Raw genomic sequence first — 19,298 nt, 5'->3', positions numbered from 1 at the left:
TGGCCTTGGCCCAATCGATTGCATAGATAATATTTGTTATTTCTTCTCTTAGGAGACTCAATTTAAATTTGGTTATTTCAATTTCTTTTGACTTATTGTTAGATTCGGGTTTACCTCTAATTAATATGGTATTAGTTATTTTAATTAAATCATTTATCTTATTTTCTATTAGATTATTAATTACGACCTGCCGATTATTGTTTACCAATTGTTCATTGATCTTATTTACCACAATCATATGATCTTCGTGATCAGGTGTGCCCGCTAACCATTTCCACGCCGTGCCAAGTATATCAAGCGATCTTTTGTTTCTAAACTGCATCGGCTGAAGCCTCCTCAGTTCATTCTGTTTCCGCGTTATCTCATAGGCCAAAAAAGGCTGATACGGACTTAGGTTTGTCGAATTTTTGACGACTTCTTTTAAAACGGATATGGACATTTGATATTTTTCTTGTTCGATGACATGGACGATTTTAAAGGTTCCATTCTGGCGCGCGGCTAACCCGGTTGTCTTTAGTCATTTTGGAAATGGATTGTTTTTTTAATTAGGGTTAATTCAAGGTGTTACGGTATCGCGAATACGAAAAATATAATCCGCGAAAATTAAATTTTTTGTTTATATTGATAAAAATTAATTCAAGGTGTTACGGTATCGCGAATACGAAAAATATAGTCCGCGAAAATTAAATTTTTTGCTTATCTTGATAAAAATATAGCGGTATGTCCGCTAATCTTGGATTGATAGAAATATAGCGGTATGTCCGCTAATCTTGGATGGAAATGGTTTGTGGTATTATACAAAATTTTCAATATTATGTGGTTATCTTTTATAAAAATATTTTTTCCAAAATTTCAAAATTATTTTCTCTAATTTTTTTTTTTTATATTACTTATTAATTTTTTCTTAACTTTTCATTATTTTCTTTTTCTTTTTTGAATATTACTTATTATTATTTTCTTTCTTAATTTTTCATTATTTTCTTTTTCTTTTTCGAGTGGGGAAAAAATTTAATTAAGGATTTTATATAAAAAAAATTTTTTTAGTTTCTTGATATTGATTCACAAAATTTTTTTCACCCACTGTGTTTTCACAATAAAAATTTTATTTCGGTTTTCTTTTGCTTAAGTTTATTTTACTTAACTTACGTTAATGCTATCATCCTCGGTGCTTTTTACTGATCGGTTTGTAGGAGGTCTCGCTTTTCCAACGTCGAAGGTACTAACGCTCCTGGGCAAACACTTTTGGGTTTTCAGTTTTCCTCCGAACTAGTCTTAGAGGAATTCGCAGCGATTAAAATGACCCTGTCTGATTCGTGGTATAGTTCGATATAGTGTTTTTGTTTCACTGACTCTAAAGGCCTTTAACGCGTTTTTTGGTCACGAATCACTGGTATCTTTCACTAACTCACGATCACGTTGTATTTAGCAGGGTCCCTGCTCGGGCGCCAATTAAACACTTCCTTCACTCACGGGTTAAAAAAATGAATTTTTATTTATAAAGTCACTTTTATTACAATACAATATGTTAATATTATAACTGAAAGATGCTGACTTTGGTGAGCGAATTCGGCGGAGTTTAAGCGAAGTTACCGGTTGGTTTGTACTTAGGCTCAAGACTGATTTGCTATGGTTCAATTATGTTGGATGAAGGCTTGGGTAATCGACGTCGTCGCAGGCGGCGGCGTTGGCTGAGTCCAATAGTCCACGTTAAGTGCGTGGGACCATTCTTTGTTTACACAAGTGTTCAGGACCATTCTTTGTTTATTGCCGAAATTTGTGGCGTGATTCTGCGTATGCACCGAACCCGACACCATTCTTCTAGGGCCTGGGAAAATGGGGTGCAGGCTTATTGTTTATCCTAGCGATCGGACTGTTACTTGAGATTGGCGATCATGCGACAAATGGGCATGTGACGATTGAGTGGGGTTGACCAATGGGTATTGCATGTGATGATGAAATAGGGTCGGCCAATGGGCATGCGGTTAATGGGCATGTGTTAACGGACTTGGGTTTATGGCTTCTATGTTATGGTATGAGTTGTGATAGAAGTGCTTAACTTATACATATATATATTTATTGAGACTATTATATGGTGAACCGAATGGTACGATGAAAGAGAACAACTAACTGAACTGAAAAATTAGTGTGGCCAGACTACAAGTACATATTGTTGCCAAATTATTAGATACGATAATAAACCCAAATAATCAACAGTTTATATGCAGCAAATCTCTTTTTTATACCCTTGCAAAAAGGGTATATTAATTTTGGTCAGAAGTGTGCAACGCATAGAAGGAAGCATCTCCGACCATATAAAGTATATATATTCTTGATCAGCACGACGAGACGAGTTAAAGTAGCCATGTCCGTCCGTCCGTCCGTCCGTCTGTCCGTCCGTCTGGCAAAGTCACGAACAGTGACTTTTCTCAATAACTTCATTATTTTCTGAGCTATTGTCGTGAAATTTAATATTGGTGAGTTAATTACACATATAAACGACTAGGCCAAATTTGATAAAGATCGGGTGACTATATCATATAGCTCCCATAGGAACGATCTTTCGAAAACAGTGACTTTTGTCAATAACTTCGTTACTTTTGACGCGATTGCTTTCAAATTAAACATTTGTTAGTTTAATATATCTGTTAATGACTGTGCCGAATTTGATAAAGATCGGGTGACTATATCATATAGCTCCCATAGGAACGATCGGTGGAAAACAGTGACTTTGATCAATATCGTCGTTATTTGCTATGCTAAGATTGTAGGCCGTTCTTTCGGAAACAGCTTTTCTAGATAAAACGTTTTTCCACTTTGATGGCTATAGGTAAGGAAAAAGTTACCAAAAAAGTTGCAAGGGTATACAAACTTTGACGCGGTCGAAGTTAGCCCCTGCCCTCTGGTTAATATTCCCTTAAGGTGTTCTATTAGGTTTAAGTCCGGGAACTGACACGGCGACCCCAAAACATTAACTTTATTTTCCTTATTGTTGCAAGGGATGTTGTTGTAGACGATACTAATATGATTTACTCTAGAGCAGTGAAATTTGAAGCAAATAATAATACGGAATGTGATCAGCTTAGTTTTCCGAATGAAAGTGTGAAAAAGGATCAGCTCAATTTCCCAAATGAAAGTAAAGTAAAGAAAGTCTCTTTGAAATAGAAATGAAAAATCTGATTTGAGGAAGCAATAAAGACAGAGTTTAATGCCCATGAATTTAATAACACCCAGAGAGTAATAAAGAAGCAAGAAAACATCTGGGTATTTTCAATTAAATATAACGAACTGAGCATCCCAATCAAATATAGAACAAGACTGATCGGAAGTACCAAGTTGATTACGAGGAAACCTTTGTTCCAGTTGCTAGAATTGCGAATTTTAGATTCTTACTATCATTAGCAGTTCAATTTAATTTGAAAGTCCATCAGATGCATGTTAAGACAGCTTTCCTCAATGGTACATTAAAGGAGGAAATATATATGAAAGCTCCACAAGGCGCACTATGCAATGCTGGACATGAATGCAAACTAAACAAGGCCATATATGGGCTTAAACAGGCAGCTAGGTGCTGGTTTCAAGTATTTGAGCTAGCAATAATAGAATTCGAATTTGTAAACTCTCCGGTTGATTGCTGTATGTATATTCTTGACACAGGTGACATTAAGAAAAACATATATGTGTTATTATAAGTTGATGACTTAGTAATAGCGTCAGGAGATATAAATAAAATGAATAGTTTCAAAAAATATTTAAGCGAGAGGTTTAGAATGACTGACTTAGATGAAATACGACATTTCATTGGTTTCAGAATAGAAATGAATGAAGACAAAATATATTTAAGCCCAGCAGCATATGCGAAAAGAATTTTAAATAAATTTAACATGGATAATTGCAATTCTGTCAGTACTCTTCCAATTAATAAACTTAATTATAAGCTGCTTAACTCAGATAAGGATCGCAACGCTTCTTGTCGTAATCTTATTGGCTGTTTAATGTACATAATGCCATGTACACGTCCAGATCTAGCTACTGTCATAAATATCCTGAGTAGATATAGTAGCAAGATCAATGCTGAGTTATGGCAATCTTTAAAAAGGGGTATTAGATATTTTAAGGGAACTGTTAAAATGAGACTTATTTTTAAAAAGAATACATTATTTGATAATATTTTAGTTGGATATGTAGATTCTAATAGGGGTAGCAATGATTGATAGGAAAAGTACATCGGGATATTCGTGTAAAATGTTTGATTCTAATCGAATAATGGAGTACAAAAAAAAAAATAAAACCAAGTGGCAACTTCATCAACTAAAGCTGAATATATGACTCTATTTGAAGCTCTTCTAAATAGTGTAAACATAAAATTTGAAAACCCTATTAAAATACAACCAAGGCTGTATTAGCATTGCGAATAATCCCTCATGTCATAAAAAAGCAAAGTATATTGATATAAAATATCATTTGTTGGGTATGCCATACACCAAATAACAAATAATTGAAATTTATAATAACAAATACATTTACGTTTTTATACCCTTACAGAGGGTATTATAAAATTGTTCCGATGTTTGTAACGCACAAAGGAAACGTTTCCGACCCCATAAAGTATATATATTCTTGATCAGCATGAGAAGCCGAGTTGATATAGCCATGTCCGTCTGTCCATTTGTCTGTGCGTATGCGTTTTACTCAGCCATCTTAAGAGCTATTGGGATGAAACTTAGTATTTGAGCTACTTATGACCCGGGTAAGATAAAGTATGAAAACTGTCTGGATGGGACCACTATATAATATAGCTCTAGAAGAAACATTTTCATACAAATTTGAGTATCGCTATGAAATTTACATATGTGATAATATTGGATATAAAACATCAGATCCCACAATTTCAATTTCCGATCGGATAAATAGAACACAAGTTACAGCCGATATAAATCGGTTCAAGCGCTGCTTACTGCCTACTACGTCATCATCAAATCAACAGAGCACAGGCATACACACCCAGACGCAACGCTACATGAACTGTATGTGTATGCGTGCCGTGCATTGCTTAGGGAATGATGGAACAAGAAGAAAAAATTGTTGTAAAAAGAGTAATAATGTTTTGTTTGTTCATTGATGAATTGAGTTGCAGGGAAAGAAATATGTCTCAACTTTGGGCGCCAATAAATCTTAACCGATTTCAAAAAATGAAAATTTTTGGATTCATAATCTCTAATGTATTCCTTATCGATTGAATATATTATTTTGCAAAACGCGATCCAAATTTAATTGCACAAGATAGAAAATTACGGGAGATAGTCGAGTTTTTCAATTAACGGAGGCGGAAAGGGGCGTGCCAAAATCTTTACACATACAAAATGTGCGAATTTACTAAGCAAATATACATACCAAGTTTGGTGTATCTAGTTAATATTATGCTTGAGAAAATCGGTTTTATTTAATTTGCGGGGCGGTAAGGGGCGTGTCAAAAATTGGAAACAAACTCGATAACTGTACATACTACACGAGACTACATACCAAATTTGTTGGCTCTAGCTCTTATAGTCTCCGAGATCTGGGTTCATACGAACAGACATGGCTAGATCATCTCGGCTGTTAAAGCTGATCAGACAATCTTAATGGGTATATCCGCCATGATCTCCCTGAACATCGTGCTAGAGATTTCGGGCAGGCAATGGCTGGGCAACAACGGATCACATCCCGTATCGATGACCTTGCGTTCCATTAGCCAGCGATTAAAGGAATCTCGGGGAGCTTTAATATTCTCACGACGCATGCACAGATCCTCGTGGGTTTTTAGTAGTTTCATGGTAAAGGCAGCTCCTAAGGCCTCAATTTCAGGATGCGGCTTCGTGCAAACTCTGATTTGCTTGAGGTTCTCTTCAGTCTTGTAATTCTCCGTTGAACACATAGATCGGACCAGATCTTTTTCAACTTTTAACGGGATTTTAGCATATTTTTCATTGACGGATCTAGAGCTAGGAAATAAGGGAATGTGTGCAATAGATTGAAAAAATATTCCTTTTTTTGCGTGCCTTGTAAGTGAAAAATTGCATATAAAGAATATTAACCTGGTAAAATTAAATTAAAATTTAAAAAAATATCTCCCATCCAAATTCTTTCATAAGTAATTCCTCTGAATTAAATTCTCCGGGCAAAACCCTCGGCGATTTTGTTTTGCTCCTGTAAACAGTTCAATGTAGCTTAAATCCAATAATAATTGTAAGAAATAAAACCAGAGGGCCGGGGCTAACTTCGACCGCGTCAAAGTTTGTATACCCTTGCAACTTTTTTGGTAACTTTTTCCTTACCTATAGCCATCAAAGTGGAAAAACGTTTTATCTAAAAAGGCTAATGTTTGCGAAAGAACGGCCAACAATCTTATCATAGAAAATAACGAAGTTAATGATCAAAGTCACTGTTTTCGAGCGATTGTTACTATGGGAGCTATATGATATAGTCACACGATCTTTATCAAATTTGGCGCAGTTGCTTATAGGCGCAATTAACTCACCAATATTTCATTCACCAATAATTTCACGACAATAGCTAAGAAAATAAAGTTATTGAGAAAAGTCACTGTTCGTGACTTTGCCGTTTGTATGGGAGCTATATGATATAGTGGTCCGATCCGGCTGAATCTGAGATATACAACCCCTGCAGTATATACAAGCCTACATGCGAAATTTCAGCTCTGTAGCTTTAACGGTCTAGGAGGAGTTTGCGTTGATCCAGACGGACGGACATGGCTATTTAAACTCGTTTCGTCGTGCTGATCAAGAATATATATACTTTATATGGTCGGAGATGCTTCCATCTATGCGTTGCACACTTCTGACCAAAATTAATATACCTTTTTTGCAAGGGTATAAAAATATATCAACAAAAAGTTAAAATGGCCCGAAAAGCATAAACATATTACATTTTTAATTATTTTCGGAATATTTAAATTTGAAATTTTCTAAGAAAACATGTAAGTACATATGTATGTAGGTTATATTATTAAAGGATAAATCAAATAGAATAAATAGTGTTTTTAACTAACATATTGGCCAATTTTTTAGTTTTCGGCAAAAGACAAATACAATTTAGACCATTTAAAATATTTACTGTGGCACTGATAAGGAGAGAATAGAGTAAGACATTCGCTTCGGTGCTTTCATCTCATCTAGCTTCGCTACTTGCTCTCGAATGACTGTGTCTATTACGTTTTCTGTTCTGTTCTGTTCAGTTCTGATGCTTCTATTCCTCCTGCTCTTGTGATCCTGTTATCAACTACAATAACAGTTTCTAGCTCCCACTAGGACCTTTAATGCATGAAACACGCGAATGGTACTTGAGTTATTTTTGGGGGTAAGTGCAAAACTAGCTCAACTAAATATAGCAACGAAACCAAGGAAATACCAATTAAGCTCCGGTACATAGAACGTTGACACACACACACACACATGCACACACACAGGCGAAATTTCTCACCCTCGTCCTATCACTGCACTGTGGGGTGAACAGCCCTTTTATGACCACATTTGTCAATTTTAAGAGGGTATAAAATTGAAATATTTTTATGCGGATTTATAGACAAAAGCACATTTTGGCACACTGTTTTGAAATTTTCCAACACTGGTGAGAAACACTTCCTAATCCGAGAAAGCTACAGTAGTTAAATTTTGAACTTAAACTTTTACATACTTTAAGCATGATTATGTGAAATATTATCAAATAACTCCTAAAAATAATTTTAGCCAGATAACTGCTTTGCTTCCTTTACAATCGGATACCTATGTATACATGAATATATATTATTAATCATTCGCGCCAGGACTATATTTACCTAAGAGGTTGCTCTTATTGAGTTCAGAATCCTCAGAACTTAGATTATAGCGAACAATTTATTGGCCATCGATATTGCTAATTTTTTACAATGTTAACGAGAAAATTACATGCTAAGCTTACACGAGATCATTTCGCAACCAACAAATAATTTGGTTATCTACTTGATATATTCATCTTTAAAGTTAAGTCTTTCAAGTCTTTTAAGCAAAAGAAGTGTACATAAATCAAGAAGGAAATTAAATTGTTAGAAAAAACATTTCTAGTGTATCGAAGCTTCAAAAAAGGATAATATTTATATACGATTTCTTTTCACATCATTTTGCATAAATCACAGAATGAGAAAACTGAATTTGGGTGTAGCACAGACAGGTATTACATTTCAAGGGGGGATTCTACAAGCCTTCATCTCCGCCGGGTAGTTCAGCATTTTCAAATTTACAGATTTCCTTCGAAGTAAATTTGGCAATTTGAATCATGCTGTTTGGAGCCGCGCAATATGGGCAACGCTGAAAGTCCATTAAATATATTTCCTAAAACGGAAAACATTTCAAATTTGCTGTAAATGTTTTCGCCTTATCCTACCTACAGATTTGTGACGTGGACAAATTTCAGCCAAACGTCCATGGAAATATTGATGACATCGGTCGCATACATAGCCGTGCTTTGGACGATGACAAATGCACTCAGGCCTGTTGGCATTTGGATGGACTATCTGTTTATTATTGCCATCTGCTTCGGCTTCCACAGAATTGGTTTCATCATTGGGGTCCACATATATATAAGAATTCAGGTGAAATTGCGGGCGCTTGCGTACAGCACTCTTGGGGCGTTTAGGCTGGTAACCAGTACCAGAGCAGTGGGGGCATCTGTTCATGGCCGATTTACTTAATTTTTCGTAGAAATTTGCTTAGCTGACGAATTACACAGAAATTCCAGAATTGCTTTTTCGCAGTTAATGATTGTTCTGACAATTACTCAAATGGTTGCCTCGACGAGAACAGAAAAAAATATGTACATGTTTATATGTATATATGTTGATGAAACTTAAAAGGTCAGTCTTGTACCATATTGTTCGTAGATCTGTGATGTTAAAATTCGGTAAGTCTAAGTGACTCTCAAAGAAAAAGTGTCTTAAAAAAGGCTAATTTTAAAGAAAGTTATAAAAACAAGGCAAATTATTATAATGGCATAACGAAAAAAAGCGAGGCGGAGCTTAAGGGCTTAAGGTGTATTGGTGGATGCGGAATCAAAAGTTAATAGTCGACTTTCTTTAAATTACATCAGAACTAATAGCTTCGATTTGAAGCTAATCAATGGAAAATTTGGAAGCTGGCCAAAGACCACGTAAACAATTGCAAAAAGTAATAGTAAATATCAAAGAAGCTAACATCGGCTATGCCGAAGTTTATATACCCTCGCAGTCCTAGGTAATAATAATTTTACATGTTTGTTTTCTGCAACTCAATTCATCAATATACAAAGAAAACAATTTTACTCTCTATTTTACAATTTGTTTTTCTTCTTCCCTCATTCCCAAAGCAAAGCAACGCACGCATACACATACACTTTATGTAGCGTTGCGTCTGTGTGTGTATGCATGTACTCTGTTGATGACGAAAGACGTAGTAGACAGCAAGCAGCGCTGCCGGCAGAGCTGGGAGCAGAGCCGATTATTATGTTGACTGTAACTTGTCTTATATTTATCCGATTGGATTGAAATTGTGGGATCTGATGTTTTATATCCAATATTATCACATATGTAAGTTTCATAGCGATACTCCAATTTTTATGAAAATGTTTCTTCTAGTTCTTCTAGAGCTATATGATATAGTGGTCCGATCCTGATGGTTTTTATACTTTATTTTTCCCGGGTAATAAAAAGCCCCGAAAAAAAAAGATAGCTCCTAAGACGGCAAAGTAAAACGCACACGCACAGACGGACGGACAGACGGACATGGCTATATCAACTCAGCTTCTCATGCTGATCAAGAATATATATACTTTATGGGGTCGGAAACGTCTCCTTCTGTGCGTTACAAACATCTGACCAATTTTATAATACCCTCTGCAAGGGGGTATTTGGAAGCTATTTGTTCTTCTTTTTCTTCTTTTTTTTTACAATTTTTGTTTTCTTAGTATCGAACGGTAAGAGGCGTTTATTTTAGTCCGGTGCAAGTGTCTTTTTGGAGTTTGGATGAATAAAATTATCCAAAATATTTTCCTTTGGTGTTTTGGTTGAATCGCTTGCCATGGTGCAAAGCTGCGTTTCTCCATGGTTCGATCATTATAATCCGAATTTTTTATCCAGGCTTCATTTTAAAAAAAAACTTGACGCGAGGCTAGAAATGTAGATTTTTGATCATCTATAAATCGACAGAAGATTTGTTGTATGTAGATGGGTAGTAAATGTAAACTAATTTTTCCAAGGATGAGAATGCGAATTTAAATTCCCCTACTGCGGGTGCAAAAAAAAATGCAGCCGACTTAACCGATTCCTTATTTGTACACAATTAGAGAAAATGAAAAAACTATTGCGATAATATAGGACAAATTTCCTTTTTAAGGGCAAAATATTACTCGCAGAGATTTTTCGGACACCACTTCTCGAGATGCTTCGAGTAAAATTTCAATCGTTTACGAAGTATTTATTTCACAGGCTCAACAGGTTACGTGCTAATGAGAAAAATGGCATTTAATTTTTTTTTTTATTTGGAAAGAAAAACTATTAAAAGCAAAAATTTTACTCAAAGTCTAAAGCGAAAACAAATGCATATAGTAAACCAGAGGGCCGGGGCTAACTTTGACCGCGTCAAAGTTTGTATACCCTTGCAAGTTTTTTGTGTAAAAGGTATAATATTTGCGAAAGAACGGCTTAGGAAATAACGAACATATTGATCAAAGTCACTGTTCACCACCGATTGTTCCTATGGGAGCTATATGATATAGTCGCCCGATCTTAACCCTTTATATGGCCGTGTTGCATATCTGCAACATACCCTTTAAAAGGTATTATTTCGCAATGCAAATCGAAAAAATCGAATGTGGCTATTTGTTATACATCTGAAACATACGTATTTTATATATAATTTGGTTCGGGCACACTTCTAGATGTTTTGTGAAATATATGTTCACTTTCCCACCAATTTTGCGAGAAGCACAAGTTGTGTGCCCCAAAAATATTGTGCTGCAAAATTTTATTGAAATTATAGATATTTCTATACAAAAAACTTGAAAAAACCAAAGGTAAATATATTTGAAATGCATGTGCTATCAAGTTTTGATGTTTCTTGTTGTGTATTGTGTGTAGATTTGAAAAATCGGTATGTTGCAGATATACAACAAACAAGTATTCGAAGTTATATTTTGAAGGATTTATTTTGTTGTATATATGCAACATAGAGTATTTGTGGTTATATTATATGTTGTTATGAGTTTATACATATGGTTATATGTTGTTATGTGTCATAGAAATTGTCTTGGGTTTGTCGTATGTGTACATCATCAGTACATCAGTGGAACATGTTGCCGACTACGCTGGAGTGGACATTTCGCTAACTTCATGGGTGGATAACAAAATTGTTACTTTGGCATCCAATTACGCTGGAATAAGTCCCAAAGACACAGCCCGACGTTACAACAAAGTCCAAAAGGATTATATTCATATTGACCGTCCATTTGCAATAGCACAATATAATAGCTATATGGGTGGCGTTGATCTCATAGATAGCATAATTGGAAGGTATAAAATTTGGATAAGAAGCAGACGCTGGCAAGTTCGTGTTTTTTATCACCTGCTGGACTTGACAGTCAGCAACGCTTGGTTGTTGTATAAACGAGTGCATAAAGAAAATGCATCGACAAAAAAACGTTTAAGCTCATCAGAGTTTCGGCTAGACATCGCTGAAGTTTTGAGAAAAGTAGACACAAAAACTAAAACTGGAAAGCGAAGTTATTCTGTTAAAAATGAATTGCAGAAAAAAAAGCAGAGAGGTCCAACTCAACATGTACCGAATCAGATGGTGCGTCAAGATCAGATTGAGCATTGGCCAACGTGGACTGACAACAGAACAAGATGCAAATATCCAAACTGCACTGGTTTTTCACAGACAATGTGCGAAAAATGTGGCGTAGCACTCTGCTTTAACAAAAGAAATAATTGTTTCAAAAATTTTCATTTACTTTAAAGTAACTCGACTTTTTATACTATTTTTATAATTTTAAATTAACTTTGAAAAACACTATGAAATCCCTTAATTATTTTCACCACAAGCCTATCTGTTGCATATATGCAACAATCCCTTTATCCTTAAATAAATATGAAAAAAAGGAAAATTTCAAAAAAAAGAAAGAAGTTGTATTTTTTATTTCCATTTTTCTATCTAATGAAAGAAACTACATCAAAATCCGACCGGGTGCCATATAAAGGGTTAATCAAATTTGGCACAGTCATTATGCTAAACTTAGAAATATAAATTTTTATGACAATTGCTTCAAAAGTAACGAAGTAATTGACAAAAGTCACTGTTTTCGAAAGATCGTTCCTATGGGAGCTATATGATATAGTCACCCGATCCCTGATCAAATTTGGCATAGTCGTTTATATGTGTAATTAACTCACCAATATTAAATTTCACGACAATAGCTCAAAAAATAACGAAGTTATTAAGAAAAGTCACTGTTCGTCACTTTGCCATATGTATGGGAGCTATATGATATAGTGATCCGATCCGGCTGAATCCGAGATATACAACGCCTGCAGTATATACAAGCCTACATGCAAAATTTCAGCTCTGTAGCTCTTACGGTCTAGGAGGAGTTTGCGTTGATCCAGACGGACGGACGGACGGACATCGGTATTTGAACTCGTCTCGTCATGCTGATCAAGAATATATATACTTTATATGGTCGGAGATGCTTCCTTCTATGCGTTGCACACTTCTGACCAAAATTAATATACCCTTTTTGCAAGGGTATAAAGATGTGTTTTGTGAGTTAAAAGCAACGTACTTTATTATTTGAATGAAAACTTAGAACTGGTTATAAAAATGTCTTATGGTTATATTTATAAGCTAAATTTGGGAGCCCTTTGGTGGCGTGATTGATATTTGGATGATTTGATTGGTCCGAATTTAATTGCTGAGTTAGCGTTCTCACGCTTTTGGTTGGTAGGGGGACAATTATTGTTTCAAGTGTTTAATTGTTTATGTTAATTTTATGGATTAGCGTTCATACGCTTTGGTTTTGAGGGGGACAATTGTTTATAAAAACGGATGTTTACTTTAACGTTATGAATTTTAGGGGGGTCAAGTTATGTGGGTGATTGGAGTGCGAAATGGAGTGGCGGATATATTACTATATAGTCTTTCGTTGGATGAAATGGAAAATTTCAGCCAAATCGACATAAAATGTTTGACCGTTGAAAAATGTATTTGAATTTGGTTTCTTTTTGTCTTCTATTCATTGTTAATTTTTTTATGGTAAGTATTTACTTACGTTACTCGAGCCTAAAACAGCCTTAAACTACATAAATTTGGTATTAAACGAACGAGAAAAATTCCACAAGTACGATCTCAGGTGCGCCTTGGCGATTTATTATGTAGTTTTTCTGTAATTAACAAAAGAAAAATTATGATTTTAGCGGGATTATAGCTAAAAGTAGCAATTTCCGGCTAAAAGAAGCTGACAAATTTTGAGATAGTGTTGCCAGATGCCAAACTTCGGATATTTAAATACGCGGGCTTTTTAAAACTTGTGTTCGCACTGTTCTTAACAAATGAAAATATTGTTGAGTTTACATTATTTCTTGATTTGACAGAACGAATATAGTTTAGAATACAATATTCGGCTGCCAGAGCAGCGGAATATTCGTTAATTTTATAATTCAGAGTAAAATATTTGGCTGCCAGGGCGGTCAAACAACGCGTCAAATAAAAAATAGCGTTTGCCAATACTGAAATCTAGCTTTAGGCGAGTTTTTTACTTTTCAACATTGAAATCTCGTTAGCTTAAGTAAATATTTAACTTTTTTATCGAAAAAACTAGTTTATCGAAGTAAACCTCTTGGTGTATCGAACCAGCGACTCATAAATGAGCAAAGTGAACTATTGTGGTTCATAATTATGAGCTAGAACATAGAACTAGTTCAGCCAAAACCCTATAAATAGCTGTCGCTTTGCGAAGAAGCCACATTCGTTTTTACTCGTTCTACCGTAAACCTATTTTTCCTTCTTTTTTGTTCATTTCCTAAACACTTTAATGCTTAAACAAACGGTCGAGGCCCACTACATTACATTAGGACCTACTAAATACGGCTTTTAAAATTTGTTTCCTTTAAATTTTAGATCCGAACTTAACTATTCAAGTAATGTTCTTTCGAAGTTATTAATTTAAACCGGCGACTTAAGAGATTTTCCTGGCCAAGTAGCTAACATATTTTATATGAGTGTTTCCTTATTACTGCCTAAAATTATCTCTTTTCTTCATTACTAAAAGTAATATCCTGGCCAAGAGTTGAACACATTTGACGTGATTGTTTCCTTATTATTACATGCGCCATCATGTTATATCTAAAGCTTTATAGCTACTGTAGTCTGCGTAAACAAATAATAAATTTCAACCGATTTCAACAAAATTGCTTATTATAGACCGGTCCGCTTTTACTTTGACCGGAGTAATGCCAATGCAAAACCTTGTTATCCTCAGGCTCTAAAAGCATAATACCGCAAATTTAATGCCTTAATATGTTTCTATATTTTTTGTTTTTTAAAACTGACATTTTTGGAAAAATATTTTCGTCGAAGGAATATTTGAGGCTTCTTTAGGCTTGTTCGAATGGCTTGAATATAATCCGCATATTCAAGGTCCAAACGACTAAGAAAATTTTCAAAATTATTTAACTCTATTTGTTCATTATTTGGGAGGTTTCTTTTTTCTTCCATGAGCAATTGAATACGATTCCAGTATTGTTTATATTGTTCTTGTACAGTTTCCTCCTCACCAAAGGGATTAAGAATTCTAGTTTCTGGCATTGGCGGATAGGAAATGTTAAACCAACATTTGCTTTCTCTACGAATTTCTCTTTTGCATGTGGCACTGTGGTTATGGTATTGATACCTAAGAACATCTTGAAGCTCCTCATTATCTCCGTTAGTAGTAATGAACGTATCAATGAATCTAATAACATCTTCTGTGTTCAACGATCCATTAGTATTCTCCATTTTTAGAGCTCGTTTTAACCAATACATCCCATGCGAGTGCGGTGAGCTACGTTGTTGAAATTCTATTCTCCAATAATAATGAGACGTTTCAAAATCACCAAAAATGTCTTTGCTTGTTGGTTTGTGAAAAGTGTAGAACTACAACGTTTGGTTGCTTAGATGAGAGTGAGCTCAATTTTATTCAACATAAGCTTAACTAGGGTTGCCACATGTACAGCTGACAGACACAGCACAGAATTGCCATATCAACACTTCCCCTCAATTCAGGGTTCTAATACCTATTTAGTCCAAGCAACGCCGTACATTTTAAATGATTAACTTTACATAGATTCTTAGTAAGAATATCAGCAATCATTTCGGTTGTTGGACAGTATTCTAGCTTAATCAAATTCTCTTCAAATGAGTTTCTTATATGGTGGTACTTTACATCAATATGTTTGCTTCTAGCATGATAAACAGGGTTTTTTACAAGATTTAAAGCATTATCGCCACAACATTATCGCCATGTAAGGTTATATAATCAAGCTTAAAATACAATTTCATCTCATTTATCAGTTTTCTTATATAAATAGCCTCTTTTGCAGCATCGGAAAGCGCCATATATTCTGCCTCGGTACTGCTTAGAGCCACAGATTTTTGTTTCCTTGATGTCCATGAGATTGCTGAGCCGCCCCACATGAATGCGTATCCAGTGTAGGACTTTTTATCAGTTGAGTCACCTGCCCAATCTGCATCTGCATAGCCTGTGATCGCAGCGCCGGTCTTCTTGTACGTTATTGCCATATCTGCCGTCTGGTTCAGATATCTCAGCACTTGTTTCGCTGCTGCGAGATGCTCGCCATGGGGATCTTTATTCCTCTGTGATAATTTGCACACCGAGTGCAAAATGTCTGGTCGTGAGCATAGCGCAGTATACATCAAAGAGCCTATTACGGATTGATACTCCGTAGCATCGATACGTTTGCACGACTTGTTGTCGCACTTAACCTGGGAATTAGCTTCTAACGGGGTGGATACCGTGCGGCAAATCTCCATGCCCAGTTCCTTCATCAGGCTCCTGATATGCATACTCTGGCTGAGACGTATAGCCCCTTTGTCACCATCACGTTGGATTTCGAGACCCAGAAAGTGTGTAATCGGTCCTTTGTCGACAACCTGAAATTCAGAAGAGATAGCCCGTTTAGTAGCAGCAAGTCATCAACATATACGGCGATTACGTCAATCGTCTTATCTAGTGCACATCTTGTGTATAGGCATGGCTCACTTTCACATGTCTCATATCCCAACTTTCTCAGAACAGCATCCAACGTTGTGTTCCAGACTCGGCCAGCTTGTTTTAGACCGTACAACGACTTTTTTAGCTTCAGCACACCGCCAGATTTGTCATCGTAAAACTCCGGTTGCTGCATATAGACCTCTTCTCCAAGATCTCCATTCAGGTATGCCGTCGATACATCAATTTGATGAACGTATAGTTCATATTCCGCTGCCATTGCAAGGATCATCCGTATTGTAGCGTAGCGCACCACCGATGAATAAGTCTCTTTATAATCTATTCCATATTTCTGGCTGCACCCTTTCGCCACGAGCCTTGCCTTGTATCGTTCGATTTCTCCAGTTGCATTCTCTTTCAGAGTAAATATCCATTTGCCTCTGGGCTTCACACCAGCTGGTAATTTAACTTCTTCCCATGTATTGTTTCGCAGTAAGGCTTAATATTTATCTTGCATTGCTGTCTTCCATTTCTCTGCTTGTTGACCCGTTAGTGCCTGTTGCACTGTTTCTGGTATTTCTACGTTAGTTGCCAACATTACATTCAGAACATTATATTTTTTGGTTGGTCGTCCTCGTAGACCCGTTCTGACTATTTTTGGTCTGCCTGGTCCCCTTTTGGGTTCCCCATAGACCTCCACATCATTATCTGCAGCCTCATCGCCTACACAATTTGTCAGATTACCATTACCTGTATCCTCAGAACTAATGTCTTCTGTTGAATGACCTTCCACGACATTGTTGGGTTCATCTATTACTTCATCCAGTACCATTGTAACTTCAGAGTTTTCTCTAATCCTTGTCTGACAGTTCTCAATGAAATATACATCTCTGCTTATTTTGACATCGCCAGTTTTCTTATCGTATAGACGATACGCTTTTGAAGATTCCGAGTATCCGACCATAATATACTCTCTTCCCTTTTCTTGGAACTCTTTCCTTGGTCCCTTTTCTAGTGCAACTGCGACGCATCCAAATACTTTTAAGTGCTTAACCACAGGCTTGTGTCCAGTAAACACTTCAAACGGCGTCTTGCCTTCAACTGATTTTGTTAGCGATCTATTTCTTAGATATGCAGCACAAACTATTGCCTCTGCCCAGAAGCTTTCTTTTAAACCTGCACTAGTCAGCATTACTCTTGCCATTTCGACGAGTGTTCGGTTGCAGTGTTCTGCTACCCCATTTTGCTGTGGAGTGTAGGGGACTGTGAGCTGTCTCTTTATGCCATTGGACTTCAGATATTCATCTAACTCTTTATTGACATACTCCGTTCCATTATCACTCCTTATGGATTTCACTTTCCGGCCTCTCTGACGCTCCACCATGGTAACGTGCTCTTTAATTATTTTGGCCACCTCTGACTTATACTTCATAGGATAGACATGAATATATCGACTCAAATCATCGATCATTGTCATAAAATATTTGGCCCCACCATTGGATTCCTTGTTCATAGGCCCACATACGTCACTATGAACCAATTCCAGCAACTTCGTAGCTCTAGTTTGCGAATTTTCAAACGGCTTTACATGACACTTGTTTTTCATGCAATCTATGCAGTCTAGATTTTCTCCATTTTTTCATGCAATCTATGCAGTCTAGATTTTCTCCATTTTTTCATGCAATCTATGCAGTCTAGATTTTCTCCAGTAATGCTTGATGTCAAACCTCGAACCATTCCTTTGTTCTGCAGCTCACGCAAACTTTGCACATTTAAATGACCATATCGCATATGCCATTTTTCGAGCTCATCGGAGGCTTTAGAAACACACAGTCTCTCTTGATTTTTAGTTTTACACAGAAACAATCCACAGACGTTTTTGGCCATTAATATATTGATGCCCTTATCGTCATTAACTCTGGCAGTTCCCGACTTGAACAGTACGGTGCATCCATTTGAAACCGCTTTTCCCACCGATATAAAATTGCATTGCAAGCCTGGTACAAATAAAACGTCTCTGAGCGTTATTGTGTACCCAAGTTTGCTCTTTACAATCACTGTTCCTCTGCCTTTTGACGTCATAGAATAATTTCCTGCCAACTCAATAATTTCATTATTTAGTTCAAGTTGATTAAATAACTCACGGTGCGCACACATGTGTGATGTGGCGCCACTATCGATAACCCAATCATCGATATCCATCCGATTGTTAGTGGCAACGCCGGCAAATGATCGTTGCCCCTCTTTATTCTTCCAATATTCGCATCTTCCGCTGTTTTTCCCGCCTCTCACATTGGCGTTGTTTTCATTCTCTTCTGTCATCGCGCATTTTGCCGCGAAATGCCCTGGTTGGCCACATTTAAAGCATCGGCGCCTGTCTGCCTCTGACTTGTTGTCTCGTCGCTTACCCCTCTCACCGACGATAGAGCATGCTGTGAATGCTTGTACAACATCGTTTTGATTGTTCGTCTTTCGTCGTTCATTTTCTTCGGCTAGCTTGCATTTTATGGTACTGAAACTCGGCAACTCATCACGAGCTTCCAAGGCCACGACAAAGTTCTCATAAGACATGGGCAAACTCGCAAGCAACAAAATTACGGTAAACTCTTCTGGCAAACTTACACCGATCGCCGACAAATTTTCAATAATGTTTGAAAATTCCAATATGTGTTTTTGCACGCTGTCACCTTTAGCCATTCTTTTGTTTAATAACTGCTTAAACAGGGTCACTTTTCTCACTGGACCTGTTGGTCGATGGAACTTTTCTAGTTCTTTCCATATCTCGCTAGCTCTTTCGCACTTTTTTATGAAGTTCAATTGCGGCGCACTTATTGACAAAAACAGCACCGCCATGGCTTTGTCGTTTTGACGCTTCCATGTTTCAAACGCTTCATCAGTTTTGGGTTCCACAAGTTCTCCTGAAACCACTGACCACAAATCTTGATGTACCAACACGCTTCGCACAAGCACGCACCACGTGTCATATGTAGGTGGCGTCGTCAACTTTTCAATATTGTACATCGAACTCATTT

General features: G+C 36.5%; 1 protein-coding gene across 1 annotated transcript; it reads right to left on the bottom strand.

Annotated features, from left to right (window-relative positions):
- Positions 1 to 8,092: 8,092 nt before the first annotated feature.
- On the bottom strand, positions 8,093 to 8,808 carry LOC124460854 (uncharacterized protein CG13380-like). The gene is made up of 2 exons (XM_047012460.1): positions 8,423 to 8,808; positions 8,093 to 8,366 (listed from the first exon to the last, which is right to left on the bottom strand). Exons 1-2 carry the CDS (start codon positions 8,708 to 8,710, stop codon positions 8,229 to 8,231), a joined length of 426 nt encoding a protein of 141 aa, XP_046868416.1. The 5' UTR covers positions 8,711 to 8,808; the 3' UTR covers positions 8,093 to 8,228.
- Between the last annotated feature and the right edge of the window lie 10,490 nt (positions 8,809 to 19,298).

The sequence above is a fragment of the Drosophila willistoni genome, unplaced genomic scaffold, assembly GCF_018902025.1.
Source record: "Drosophila willistoni isolate 14030-0811.24 unplaced genomic scaffold, UCI_dwil_1.1 Seg145, whole genome shotgun sequence".
In the NCBI taxonomy this organism is placed as follows: domain Eukaryota; kingdom Metazoa; phylum Arthropoda; class Insecta; order Diptera; family Drosophilidae; genus Drosophila; species Drosophila willistoni.
This window is presented reverse-complemented; position numbering and strand designations above follow the sequence as displayed.

What these genes read in the sequence shown, in the direction of transcription:
- LOC124460854 (XM_047012460.1), bottom strand. Translation starts at nt 8,710, where the DNA reads ATGAACAGATGCCCCCACTGCTCTGGTACTGGTTACCAGCCTAAACGC. An exon ending in TTTGTCCACGTCACAAATCT is followed by an intron (nt 8,367 to 8,422) that starts GTAGGTAGGATA and finishes TTTCCGTTTTAG; the next exon opens with GAAATATATTTAATGGACTT.